At 40.7% G+C, this 14,428-nt stretch overlaps 1 protein-coding gene across 1 annotated transcript in view; it reads right to left on the bottom strand.

The window, feature by feature from the left end:
- Positions 1-14,428, bottom strand: part of DNAH14 (dynein axonemal heavy chain 14) — a 628,991-nt gene that overhangs the window by 399,781 nt on the left and 214,782 nt on the right. The window contains exon 36 of the mRNA XM_031935270.1: positions 2,292-2,426. Within this exon, the coding sequence (XP_031791130.1) occupies positions 2,292-2,426 (135 nt within the window). The remainder of the gene's footprint in view (positions 1-2,291; positions 2,427-14,428) is intronic.

Below are 14,428 nucleotides of genomic sequence, written 5' to 3'. Positions count from 1 at the left end.
GTGTGAACTTGATCCTGCCATTATGATATTAACTGGTTATTTTGCTCATTAGATGATGTACTTTCTTCCTAGCCTCGATGGTCTTTACATTTTGGCATGTTTTTGCAATGGCTGGTACCGGTTGTTCCTTTCCATGTTTAGTGCTTCCTTCAGGGTCTCTGGTAAGGCAGGCCTGGTGGTGACAAAATCTCTAAGCATTTGCTTATCTGTAAAGGATTTTATTTCTCCTTCACTTATGAAACTTAGTTTGGCTGGATATGAAATTCTGGGTTGAAAATTCTTTTCTTTAAGAATGTTGAATATTGGCCCCCACTCTCTTCTGGCTTGTAGAGTTTCTGCCGAGAGATCTGCTGTTAGTCTGATGGGCTTCCCTTTGTGGGTAACCCGACCTTTCTCTCTGGCTGCCCTTAAGATTTTTTCTTTCATTTCAACTTTGGTGAATCTGGCAATTATGTGTCTTGGAGTTGCTCTTCTTGAGGAGTATCTTTGTGAGGTCCTCTGTATTTCCTGAATTTGAATGTTGGCCTGCCCTACTAGGTTGGGGAAGTTCTGGATGATATCCTGAAGAGTGTTTTCCAACTTGGTTCCACATTCCCCCTCACTTTCAGGCACCCCAATCAGACGTAGATTTGGTCTTTTTACATAATCCCATACTTCTTGCAGGCTTTGTTCATTTCTTTTTCTTGTTTTTTCTTTTGACTTCTCTTCTCGCTTCATTTCATTCATTTGATCCTCAATCGCTGATACTCTTTCTTCCAGTTGATCGAGTCAGTTACTGAAGCTTGTGCTTTTGTCACGTATTTCTCGTGTCATCATTTTCATCTCTGTCAGTTCGTTTATGGCCTTCTCTGCATTAATTATTCTGGTTATCAATTCTTCCACTCTTTTTTCAAGATTTTTAGTTTCTTTGTGCTGGTTACGTAGTTCCTCCTTTAGCTCTGAGAAGTTCGATGGACTGAAGCCCTCTCTCATCTTGTCAAAGTCATTCTCCATCCAGCTTTGATCCATTGCTGGTGATGAGCTGCTTTCCTTTGGAGGGGGAGATGCGCTCTTATTTTTTGAATTTCCAGCTTTTCTGCCCTCTTTTTTCCCCATCTTTGTGGTTTTCTCTGCCTCTGGGCTTTGATGATGGCGACGTACTGATGGGGTTTTGCTGTGGGTGTCCTTCCTGTTTGTTAGTTTTCCTTCTAACAGTCAGGACCCTCAGCTGTAGGTCTGTTGGAGATTGCTTGAGGTCCACTCCAGACCCTGTTTGTGTGGGTATCAGCAGCAGAGGCTGCAGAAGATAGAATATTGCTGAACAGTGAGTGTACCTGTCTGGTTCTTGCTTTGGAAGCTTCCTCTCAGGGGTGTACTCCACCATGTGAGGTGTGGGGTGTTGGTCTGCCCCTAGTGGGGGATGTCTCCCAGTTAGGCTACTCTGGGATCAGGCACCCACTGGAGTAGGCAGTCTGTCCTTTCTCAGATCTCAACCTCCCTATTGAGAGATCCACTGCTCTCTTCAAAGCTGTCAGACAGAGCCGTTTGAGTCTGCAGAGGTTTCTGCTGCTTTTTTTTTTTGTTGTTGTTGTTGTTGTTTAGCTGTGCCCTGTCTCCAGAGGTGGAGTCTACAGAGACAGGCAGGCCTCTTTGAGGTGGTGTGAGCTCCACCCAGTTCGATCTTCCCAGGGCTTTGTTTACCTACTTAACCTCAGCAATGGCGGGTGTCCCTCCCCAAGCCTCGCTGCTGCCTTGCAGTTAGATGGCAGACTGCTGTGCTAGCACTGAGGGAGGCTCTGTGGGCATGGGACCCTCCCAGCCAGGTGTGGGATATAATCTCCTGGTGTGCCCGTTTGCTAAGACCCTTGGTAAAGTGCAGTATTGGGGTCGGAGTTACCCAATTTTCCAGGTTTTTTTGTCTCAGTTCCCCTGGCTAGGAAAAGGGATTCCCTTCCCCCTTGCATTTCCCAGGTGAGGTGATGCCTTCGCCCTGCTTCAGGTCTCACTGGTCGGGCTGCAGCAGCTGACCAGCAGCGATTGTCCGGCACTCCCTAGTATCCAGTACCCAGTACCTCAGTTGAAAATGCAGAAATCACCTGTCTTCTGTGTCGCTTGCGCTGGGAGCTGGAGACTGGAGCTGTTCCTATTCAGCCATCTTGCTCCACCCCCACTATGATTCTTAACTACAAAATTTCTAGCAATAAGTTTAATAAGTAATGAAAATACCAATATAAAGAGAACATAAAATATTAATTAAAGGTAAAATAAGATATGAACAAATACAGAAACATTTTATTTAACAGAACATTTACCTTTGAAGCAGATTTTCTTTCTGCAACTGATAAGAAGTCTGCAATTGGTAATAGTGTTAATGCTTTTTCCAAAATTCTTCTGACTGTTGTCTTTCCTCCACCTGTTGGGCCCACTAACATCACACCAACACAAACCTAAAACAAAATTTACAGATTTATTCATTCATTAATGATTTTAAGTTTATTTACAAATATATCTCTACATCCAATGACTATTTTATTTTTTCGTGGCTATAATAAATGAATTTATATTCTTTATTTGGCTCTCGGCATGAATGTTATTTGTGTATAGAAATGCTACTGATTTTTTTTACATTGATTTTGTGTCCTGAAACTGCTGAAGTTGTTCACCAGATTTAGGAGTCTCTTGGCTATGTTTATTTTTATTTTATTTTAATAATAGGTACAGAGTCATACCATCAGCGAAGAGGCATAATTTAACTTCCTCTTTTCCTATTTGGGTGTTTTTTATTTCTTTCTTTTATCTGGTTGTTCTGCCTAGGACTTCCTGTACTGTGTTGCATAAGAGTGGTGTGAGTGGGCATCCTTGTCCTAGTCTAATTCTTAAGGGGAATGCTTTTAGTTTCCACCTATTCAATATGGCTCTTTTGTTATTTTTTTAAGGTATGTTCCTTTGATACCTAGTTCGTTGAGAGCTTTTATCAAAAAGGGATGTTGGATTTTATCAAATGCTTTTTATGTGTCTAGTGAGACAATCATATGTTTTGCTTCTTTTTTTTTTCTTTGAGAAAGAGTCTTGCTCTGTTGCCCAGGCTGGTGTGCAGCGGTACAATCTGGGTTCACTGCAACCTCTGCCTTCCAGATTCAAGTGATTCTCATGCCTCAGCCTCCTGAGTATGTGGGACTACAGGTGCGTGCCACTACAGCTGGCTAATTATTGTATTTTTAGTAGAGATGGGGTTTCCCCACATTGGCCAGGTTAGTCTTGAACTCCTAGGCTCAAGCGATCCACTCAACTCTGCCTCCCAAAGTCTTGGAATTGCAGGTGTGAGCCACTGTGCCCAGCCAATCATATGGTTTTTAATTGTTTATGTGGTGAATCACATTCATTGATTTGCATATGTTGAACCAACTTTGCATCCCAGGAATCAAGGCTTCTTGATCATGGTGAATTCACGTTTTTTGACGTCCTGCTGGATTTAGTTTGCTAGTATTTTGTTGAGGATTTTTGCATCTATGTTCATCAAAGATATTGGTCTGTAGTTTTCTTTTGTCACTGTGATATTATACTGATTTTATATAATGACTTTGGGAGTAATCCCTACTCGATTTTTTATTTGAATAATTTCATTAAGATTGGTATTAGCTCTTCTTTGTACATCTGGTAGAATTTGACTGTGAATCTTTATGGTCCAGGGCTTTTTTTGGTTAGTAGGTTTTTTGTTACTGATTCAATTTTGGAATGTGTTGTTGACCTTTTCAGGGTTTCAGTTTCTTCCTGATTGAATCTTGGGAGGTTGTTTGTTTCTAGGAATTCAAACATTTCCTCTAGAGTTTCTATTTTGTGTAAATAGAAGTGTTCATAATAGTCTTTGAGGATCTTTTGTATTTCTGTAGGGTAGCTTATAACATCACTTTTGTTATTTCTGATTGTACTTACTTGGATCTTCCTATTTTTTTTTTGTTAATCTAGCTAGTGGTCTATTGATCTTGTTTGTCCTTTCAAAAAACCAAATTTTGGTTTCATTGATCTTTTGTATAGATGTTTGGGTCTCAATCTCTCAATTTTCTTCAGTTCTGCTTTGATTTTAGTTATTTCTTTTCTTCTGCTAGCTTTGGGATTAGTTTGTTCTTGTTTTTATACTTCAATTGGATGCAATGCTAGATTGCTAATTTGAGATCTTTCTAACTTCTTAATGTAGACATTCAGCGCTATAAACTTTCCTCTTAATACCTTTTTTGTCACATCCTAGAGCTGGCACCACACTACCCATGGCTTCTAGACCTTTGCAGCACTGGTGCTTGCCCAAGGCCTGCAGCCACCACTGCCTACCTGCCATTGATATTAATTCATTGTCTGAGGCCACTTTAGTTAGCCAGTAATGATGCTGGCCAGGACTTTGATCCATCCTACCAAGGCAGCTGATTCCCTTCTGGCCTAGATTGGGTCTAGAAATACTGTTCAGGAGTATCTGCCTTGAATCAGGGTCCACAAGGCTCTTCTGGTACTCTAGTTTACAGTGGCAGAGCTGGTACTAGGTTCCAAGAAAAAGTCCCCTGCATCCTTCCCTCTCCTTCTAAGTGGAAAGAGTCTCCCTTTACACTGCACTGCCTGGAGCTGGGAAAAGAGTGACATGGGCTCTGCATAGCTGCTGCAGTTGATATCATGCAGGGCCACACCCAAAGCCCCCAGCCTCACAGATCAGCATAGCATTGACATCACCCAAGGACTGTTGTACTATGGCCTGCCTACGATAGAATTTTATTTGGGACATGAGCCCACTTTAGTCAGCCAAGGATGAATTGGGTCAGGACTTGAGTTTCTCCCACTGGGATGACAGATTCCTCTCTGGTCCACAGTGAGTCTAAATACTCTCTTCGTGGTCACCAGCCTGGAATCTGGGCCATGGTGTTATGCCTAGTGTTGTCTTTTATTGTGGCAGGGCCAGTACTAAATGCAAAGTCTCACACACTTTCCTCTCTCTCTCTCTCTCTCTCAAGTGGACAGAATCTTTCCCTGGGCTCTGTGCTGCCTGGGGTTGGGGTAGGGCTAGTGTAGGCAGTGTGAGACTGTTCCTTCTACATTTTTCAATGTGTCTTTTCTGTTTTTATGGTAAAATTAGGTACTCTGATCTCTCACCTAATTATTTAGCTCTTGTGAAGGCATTTTCTTGTGTGGATAGTTGTTCAATTTGATGTTCTTTCAAGGTTATGATTCCTTGAAGGTTCTATTCCACCATCTTGCTCTACCTTATCCTCCCTAAAAGTTTTAGATATTCACATTTCCCATTTTTAAATTGTCTGGAATATTTTTAAGATGCCAGTTGATGATCTGTTTTTCCCCATGTGAATAATCATTTTTCCAAGACTCTTCCTTACTGGTTTGCTACTTCTATCATGCATGAAGTGTCCACATTTAATAAGGTTAATTTCTTAATTAATTCCTTTTTATTTTATTTTATGAGATGAAATCTCACCCTGTTGCCCAGGCTGGAGTGCAATGGTGTCATTTCTAGCTAATTCTTTTTGTATTTTTATTTTTTTAGTAGAGACAGGGTTTCACTATGTTGGCCAGGGTGGTCTCAAACTACTGACCTCAAGTGATCCACCTGCCTCGGCCTCCCAAAGTGCTGGGGTTTCAGGCATGTGCCACTACACCCAGGGATTTCTTCTATATTTTGTTATTTTGGCTTATTTATCTGAATGACAGGACAGAATAGAAAATCGAGAAATAAAGCCACGTATCTACAACCATCTGATCTTCAACAAAACTGACAAAAATAAGCAGTGGGGAGAAGATAACTGTAAACTATGCATCTGACAAAGGTATAGTATCCAAAATCTATAAGCAACTTAAAGAATTCAACAAGCAAGCAAATAAATAAATAAATAAATAACTTCATTAAAAAGTGGGCAAAGGAGATGAACAGACATTTCTCAAAAGAAGACATATAAGAGGCCAATAAACATATGAAAAAATGCTCATATCACTAATTATCAGAGAAAGGAAATCAAAACCACAATGAATTGGTTTCAAGTCAATTGGAATGGCTGCTACTGCTACTAAAAAGCAAAATAAAAACATACGCTGGTGATGCTGTAGAGAAAAGGGCATATTTATACACTGTTGGTGGGAATGTAAATTAGTTCAGTCACTGTGGAAAGCAGTTTGGAGATGTCTCAAGGAATTAAAAATAGAACTACCATTTGCCCCAGCAATCTTGTTACAGGGTATGTACCCAAAGAAAAATTAATCATTATACCAAAAAGGTATCTACATTCACATGTTCACTGCAGCACTATTCATAGTAGCAAAGACACGAAATCAACCTAGGTGCCCATTAACAGTGGATTGGATCAAGAAAATGTCACAAATATACACCATAAAATACTATGCATCCATAAAAAAGAATGAAATCAGGTCCTTTGTAGCAACATGGATGCAGTTGGAGGTTATTATCTTATACATATTAGCACTCAAATGGAAAACCAAATATCACAAGTTCTCACTTACAAGTAACAGGTAAATCTTAAGTACACATGGGCAGAAAGTTGGTAACAACAGACATTAGGGACTCCAGAAGGAGGAAGGAAGGGAAGGGAGCAAGGGTTGAAAAAATTCCTATTGTGTACTATGTTCACTATCTGGATAATGGAATAAATAGAAGCCCAAACCTCAGCATCACACAATATAACCACGTAACAAACCTGTATATGTACCCTGTAGGTCTAGAATAAAAACTTAATTTAAAATAATACATTAGAGAGTCTTAACAGCAGAACAGATCCATCAAAATAAACAATGAGCTCAAAGACAGGCTATTTGAAAGTATTCAGTGGTACAGTTTGAATATTTGTCACCTTCATAACTCATGTTGAAATTTGATGTCTGATGGAGATGGGGCCTAATAAGAAGTATTTGTATCTTGTAGGGGATCCTTTATGAATAGATTAATGCCTTCCCTATTATAGTTCCTTCAAGAGTTGGTTATTAAAAACAGCCTGGCATCTTGCCCATCTCTCTCTTGTTTCCTGTATTACCATGTTATATCTACACATGGCAGCTCCCTTTCACTTCCTGCCATGCATGGAAGCAGCCAGAGGCCCTCACCGGGTGCCAAATCTTGAACTTTTCAGTCATCAGAATTATGAACCAAATAAACTTCTTTTCTTTATAATTTACTCAGCCTCAGATATTTCTTTACAGCAACACAAAACAGACTAAGACACACAGTGAGAGTAGAGTAACAGACAAGAATGAAATTGAAGGATGCTTATGACATCTGTGGAATAGCATCAAAAGAGCATATATAAAAGTCACTAGCCTTCAAGAGACAGAGTGAGAAAAAAAAAAGAGGTAGAATGCTTATATCAAGAAATAATAACAGAAAACTTTACAAATGTAGAGAATGATATAAATATCCAGATACAGAAAGATCAAAGACCACCAAGCAGATTTAACTCAAATAAGACTACCCCAAGGCATATAATAAACTCTGAAAGATCAAGAACAGGAGAGGATCCTAAAAACAGAAAGAGAAGGAAGCAAATATCACTTAAAGGGGTCCTGATACATCTGGCAGCAGACTTTTCATTGGAAACCTTAGAGGCCAGAGACAGTGGGATCATATATTTGAAGTCCTGACAGAAAAAAACTGCCAACTGAGAATACTTTAGCCAGAAAACCCATTCTTCTAACATGAAGGAGAGTTAGAAAACTTTCTCAGACATGCAACAGCTGAGGGAATTCATCACCATCAGACCTGTCTTACAAGAAATGCTAAAAGGAGTTCTTCAATCTGAAGGAAACTTAGATAACATGTAACAAGAAAAATTTGAAGGTGTAAAGCTCACTGATAAAAGCAGGTATACCAAAATTCACATTACCTAATACAGTAATTGTAGTGTGTAAATATTCATGTCTTTAATATGAAGACTAAAAGAGAAAAATGTCAAAAATAATAACTACAACAATTTATTGTGAGATAGACAGTATAAAAAGATGTAAATGGAGATATCCACAAGTTGAAGGGTGGGGAAGATGGAGTTATAATATGGAGATTTTTAGTTTAGTTTGCTTCTTTTCATTGTAAGAAAAGAAGAAAGGAAAAGAGGAGTTATAAAAACAACCAGAAAATAAGTAACAAAATGGCAGTAGCAAGTTCTCACACATCAATAATAACCCTGAATGTAAATGAACTAAATTCTCCAATTAAAAGACAGACGGGCTGAATAGATTAAATAAAACAAGACTCAACTATAAGCTGCCTGCAAGAAACTCATGTTTCCTATAAAGACAAAAATAGACTGAAAGTCAATGCATAGAAAAAGATATTCCATGCAAATGGAAACAAAAAACAGCAGGAATAGCAATACTTACACAGATAAAATGGATTTTAAGTCAAAAACTGTAAAAAGAGAAAAAGGACATTATATAATGATAAAAGTGTCAACACAACAAGATAATATGATAATTGTAAATATGTATGCACTCAACACTGGATCATCTAATTATATAAAGCAAATATTAACAGATCTAAAGGGAGAGATTGACTGTAATATGATGTATTAGTCTGTTATCACACTGCTAATTTGGACATATCCAAGACTGGGCAATTTACAAAAGGAAGAGGTTTAATTGGACTTTACAGTTCCATGTGGCTGGGGAAGCCTCATAATCACGGCAGAAGGCAAGGAGAAGCAAGTCACACCTTATATTGATGGCAGCAAGCAAAAAGAGCTTGAGCAGGAAAACTTCCCCTTGTAATAACCATCAGATCTCATGAGACTTACTATCATAAGAACAGCATGGGAAAGACTTGATCCATAATTCAATTACCTCCTACTGGGTCCCTCCCGCAACACATGGGAACTCAAGATGAGATATGGGTGGGGACACAGCCAAACCACATCATTCCACCCCTGGTCCCTCCCAAATCTCATGTCCTCAAATTTCAAAACCAGTCATGCCTTGCCAACAGTCCCCCAAAGTCTTAACTCATTTCAGCATTAATTCAAAAGTTCACAGTCCAAAGTCTCATCTGAGACAAAGCAAGTCTCTTCTTCCTATGGGCTTGTAAAATCAAAAGCAAGTTAGTTACTCCCTAGATACAAATGGGGGTACAGGCATTGGATAAACATAGCCTGATATAATTTGGCTGTGTCCCACCCAAATCTTAACTTGAATTATATCTCCCAGAAGTCCCATGTGTTGTGAGAGGGACCCAGAGGAGGCAATTGAATCATGGGGGATGGTCTTTCTCCTGCTATTCCTGTGATAGTGAATTAAGTCTCATGAGATCTGATGGGTTTGTCAGGGGTTTCTGCTTTTTCTTCCTCATTTTGCTCTTGCCGCCACTATGTAAGAAGGGCCTTTTGCCTCCCCCCATGGTTCTGAGGCCACCCCAGCCATGTGGAACTGTAAATCCAATGAAACCTCTTTTTCTTCCCAGTCTTGGGTCTGTCTTTATCAGCAGCATGAAAACAGACTAATACACAGCCATTCAATGGGAGACATTGGCCAAAACAAAGGAGCTACAGGCCTCATGTAAGTACAAAATGCAGCAGGGCAGTCAAATCTTAAAGCTCCAAAATAATCTCCTTTGACTTCACGTCTCACATCCAGATCATGTTGATGCAAGAGGAGGATTCTGCTCGTCTTAGACAGCTCTGCCCCTGTGGCTTTGCAGGGTAGAGCCTCTTTCCTGGTTGTTTTCATTGGCTGACATTAAGCATCTATGGCTTTTCCATGTGCACAGCGCAAGCTGTCAGTGGATCTATCATTCTGGGTTTTGGAGGATGGTGGCCCTTTTCTAACAGCTCCACTAGATGGTGCCCCAGTAGACTCTGTGTGGGGGCTTTGACCCCACATTTCCCTTCTGTACCACCCTAGCAGAGGTTCTCCATGAGAGCCCCACCACTGCAGAAAACTTCTGCCTGGACATCCAGGCATTTCCATACATCCTCTGAAATCTAAGCAGAGGTTCCCAAACCCCAGTTCTGAACTTCTGTGCACTTGAAGGCTCAACACCACATGGAAGCTGCTAAGGCTTGAGGTTTGCACCCTCTGAAGCCATGGCTGGAGCTCTATGTTGTCCTCTTTCAGGCTGCACACAGCACAAGGACCCTGGGTCTGGCCCATGAAACCATTTTTTCTTCCTAGGCCTCCAGGCCTGTGATGGGAAGTGCTGCTGTGAAGACCTCTGACATGCCCTGGAGACATTTTCCCCAGTGTCTTGGGGATTAACATTTGGATCCCCATTACTTACGCAAATTTCTGCAGCTGGCTTGGAATTCTCCTCAGAAAATGAGATATTCTTTTCTATTGTATTGTCAGGCTGCAAATTTTCCAAACTTTTATGCTCTGCTTCCCTTATGAAATGGAATGCCTTTAAACAGCACCCAAATCAGCTCTTGAATGCTTTGCTGCTTAGAAATTTCTTCTGCCAGACACCCTAAATCATTTTTCTCAAGTTCAAAGTTCCACAAATCTCAAGGGCAGGGGCAAAATGCTGCCAGTCTCTTTGTTAAAACATAACAAGAGTCATCTTTACTCCAGTTCCCAACAAATTCCTTATCTCTATTTGAAACCACCTCAGTCTGGACATTATTTTTGATATTGCTATCAGGCTTTTGGTCAAAGCCATTCAACAAGTCTCTAGGAAGTTCCAAACTTTCCCACATTTTCCTGTCTTCTTCTGAGCCCTCCAAACTGTTCCAATCTCTGCCTGTTACCCAGTTCCAAAGTCACTTCCGCATTTTCGGGTATCTTTTCAACAACACTCCACTCTACTGGTACTAATTTACTGCATTAGCTGTTTTCATGTTGCTGATAAAGACACACCCAAGATTGGGCAATTTATAAAAGAAAGAGATTTAATTGAACTTACAGTTCCACATGGCTGGGGAAGCCTCACAACAATGGCAGACAGCAAGGAGGAGCAAGTTACCTCTTACATGGGATGGCAGTAAGCAAAAAGAGCTTGTGCAAGAAAACTCCCCGTTATAATAACCATCAGATCCCATGAGACTTACTAACTATCATGAGAACAGCACGGGAAAGACCTGCCCCCATAATTCATTTACCTCCCACAACACGTAGGAATTCAAGATGAGATTTGGGTTGGGACACAGCCAAAACATATTATACAATAATAGTAGGAGATTTCAACACCCAACTGTCATCAATGGATAACTCATATAGACAGAAAATAAATAAACATAGGAGTTAAACTGCACTCTAGATCAAATGAACCTAATAGAATATTTCACCCAACAGATATAACATAGACATTATTTTTAACAGCACAAGGAACATTTTCAAAGACAAACCATATATTAAGCCACAAAAAAAGTCTTCACAATTTTTAAAAAATGGATATCCTATCAAGTATCTTTTCTGAGAACAATGAATTAAAATTAACAATCAGTAACAGGACGAATTTTGGAAACTACAAATATGTGGAAATTAATGTGCTCATGTACAACCAATGGGTCAATGAAAAAAATTTAAAAATAATTTAAAAAATTCCTTGAGACAAATGAAAATGGAAACACCACATACCCAAACCAAGAGGATATAGCAAAAGCAGGGAAGGAAGGAATTTGGATAAATATAATGCATTCCTTCCTTTAAGAAGGAAGTTTGGCTGGGTGTGGTGGCTCACGCCTGTAATCCCAGCACTTCAGGAGTACGAGGTGGGTGGATCATGAGGTCAGGAGTTCAAGACCAGTCTAGACAACATAGTGAAGCCCTGTCTGTACTAAAAATACAAAAATTAGCTGGGCATGGTGGGTGCCTGTAGTCCCAGCTACTCAGGAGGCTGAGGCAGGAGAATCGCTTGAACCCTGGAGGTACACAGCTTGTGCAGGAAAATAATAACCACCAGATCCTGTGAGTCTTACTAACTAAGTCTCAGAAGTGAGCTGAGATTGTACCACTACACTCTAGCTTGGGGGACAGAGTGAGACTTCATCTCAGAAAAAAAAAAAAAAAAAAAAGAAGGAAGTTTATAGCAATAAACATCTACATCTAAAAAGTAAAAAGATCCAAAATCAACACTTACACCTCAAGAAACTAGAAAAATAAGAACAATCAAAACCCAAATGAGAAGAAAAAGAAATAAAAATGAGAGAATAGGGAGGAAAAAATACAAAAGATCAATAAAACAAACACTTTGTTTATTGAAAAGATTTTAAAAAAATCAACAAATCTTTCACTAGACTAACAATAAAAGACTCAAATAAATAAAATCAGAGAAGAAAAAGGAGACATTATAGCTGATATCACAGAAATACAAAGGATCATAAAAGACTACTATGAACAACTACATGCCAACAAATTAGAAAACCTAGAAGAAATGGATATATTCCTGGACACATATCACTTATCAAGATTGAATTATGAAGAAAAGAAAACTTATGCAGGTCAATAATGAGTAACAAAGAGTTTTCCATTAAAGAAAAGCCCAGGATGTGATGGCTTCACCGCTGAATTCTACCACACATTTAAAGAAGAACTAATACCAATTCTACTCAGACTCTTCAGGAAAATGATTCCCAATGTGTTCTATGAAGACAGCATTACTCTGATATCAACACCAGACAAGAACACAACAAAAAAGAAACCACTGACTAATATCCTCAATGAACATAGATGCAAAAATTCTGAATGTAATACTAGGAAACTGAATTTAACAAGACATTAAAAAGATCATTCACCATGATCAAGTGGGATTCATCCCAGCAATGCAAGGATTGTTCAACATATGCAAAACAGTAAACATGATATATCTCATTAACAAAATCAGGGAGCGGCGGAGCAAGATGGCCGAATAGGAACAGCTTCAGTCTCCATCTCCCAGCGCGAGTGACACAGAAGACCGGTGATTTCTGCATTTTCAACTGAGGTACTGGGGTCATCTCACTCGGGAGTGCCGGACAATCCATGCGGGTCAGCTGCTGCAGCCTGACCAGTGAGAGCTGAAGTAGGGCGAGGCATCGCCTCATCTGGGAAGCGCGAGGGGGAAGGGAGTCCCTTTTCCTAGCCAGGGGAACTGAGACACACAACACCTGGAAAATCGGGTAACTCCCACCCCAATACTGTGCCGTAACACCGGCACACCGGAGATTATATCCCACACCTGGCCGGGAGGGTCCCACGCCCACGGAGCCTCCCTCCTTGCTAACACAGCAGTCTGCGGCGATCTAACCGCAAGGCAGCAGCGAGGCTGGGGGAGGGGCGCCTGCCATCGCTGAGGCTTAAGTAGGTAAATAAAGCTGCTGGGAAGCTGGAACTGGGTGGAGCTCACAGCAGCTCAAGGAAACCTGCCTGTCTCTGTAGACTGCGCCTCTGGGGACAGGGCTCAGCTAAAGGAGCAGAAGCCGGTGCAGATGCGAACGACTCTGACAGCATTGAAGAGAGCAGTGGATCTCCCAACACGGAGGTTGAGATCTGAGAAGGGGCAGTCTGCCTGCTCAAGTGGGTCCCTGACCCCTGAGTAGCCTAACTGAGAGACATCCCCCACTAGGGGCAGTCTGACACCCCACACCTCACAGGGTGGAGTACACCCCTGAGAGGAAGCTTCCAAAGCAAGAATCAGACAGGTGCACTCGCTGTTGAGCAATATTCTATCTTCTGCAACCTCTGCTGCTGATACCCAGGCAAACAGGGTCTGGAGTGGACCTCAAGCAATCTCCAACAGACATATAGCTGAGGGTCCTGACTGTCAGAAGGAAAACTATCAAACAGGAAGGATACCTATACCAAAACCCCATCAATACGTCACCATCATCAAAGACCAGAGACAGATAAAACCACAAAGATGGGGAAAAAGCAGGGCAGAAAAGCTGGAAATTCAAGAAATAAGAGTGCATCTCCTCCTGCAAAGGAGCACAGCCCATCGCCAGCAACGGATCAAAGCTGGTCAGAGAATGATTTTGATGAGATGAGAGAAGAAGGCTTCAGTCCATCAAACCTCTCAGAGCTAAAGGAGGAATTACGTACCCAGCGCAAAGAAACTAAAAATCTTGAAAAAAGAGTGGAAGAATTGACAGCTAGACTAATTAATGCAGAGAAGGTCATAAACGAAATGACAGAGATGAAAACCATGACATGAGAAAAACGTGACAAATGCACAAGCTTCAGTAACCGACTCGATCAACTGGAAGAAAGAGTATCAGCGATGGAGGATCAAATGAATGAAATGAAGCGAGAAGAGAAACCAAAAGAAAAAAGAAGAAAAAGAAATGAACAAAGCCTGCAAGAAGTATGGGATTATGTCAAAAGACCAAATCTACGTCTGATTGGGGTGCCTGAAAGTGAGGGGGAAAATGGAACCAAATTGGAAAACACTCTACAGGATATCATCCAGGAGAACTTCCCCAACCTAGCAGGGCAGGCCAACATTCAAATTCAGGAAATACAGAGAACGCCACAAAGATACTCCTCCAGAAGA

This window comes from Piliocolobus tephrosceles, chromosome 1 (genome assembly GCF_002776525.5).
Source record: "Piliocolobus tephrosceles isolate RC106 chromosome 1, ASM277652v3, whole genome shotgun sequence".
Taxonomy (NCBI): Eukaryota; Metazoa; Chordata; class Mammalia; order Primates; family Cercopithecidae; genus Piliocolobus; species Piliocolobus tephrosceles.
The sequence above is the reverse complement of the archived record's forward strand: the minus strand, read 5'-3'. Positions and strand labels throughout refer to the sequence as shown.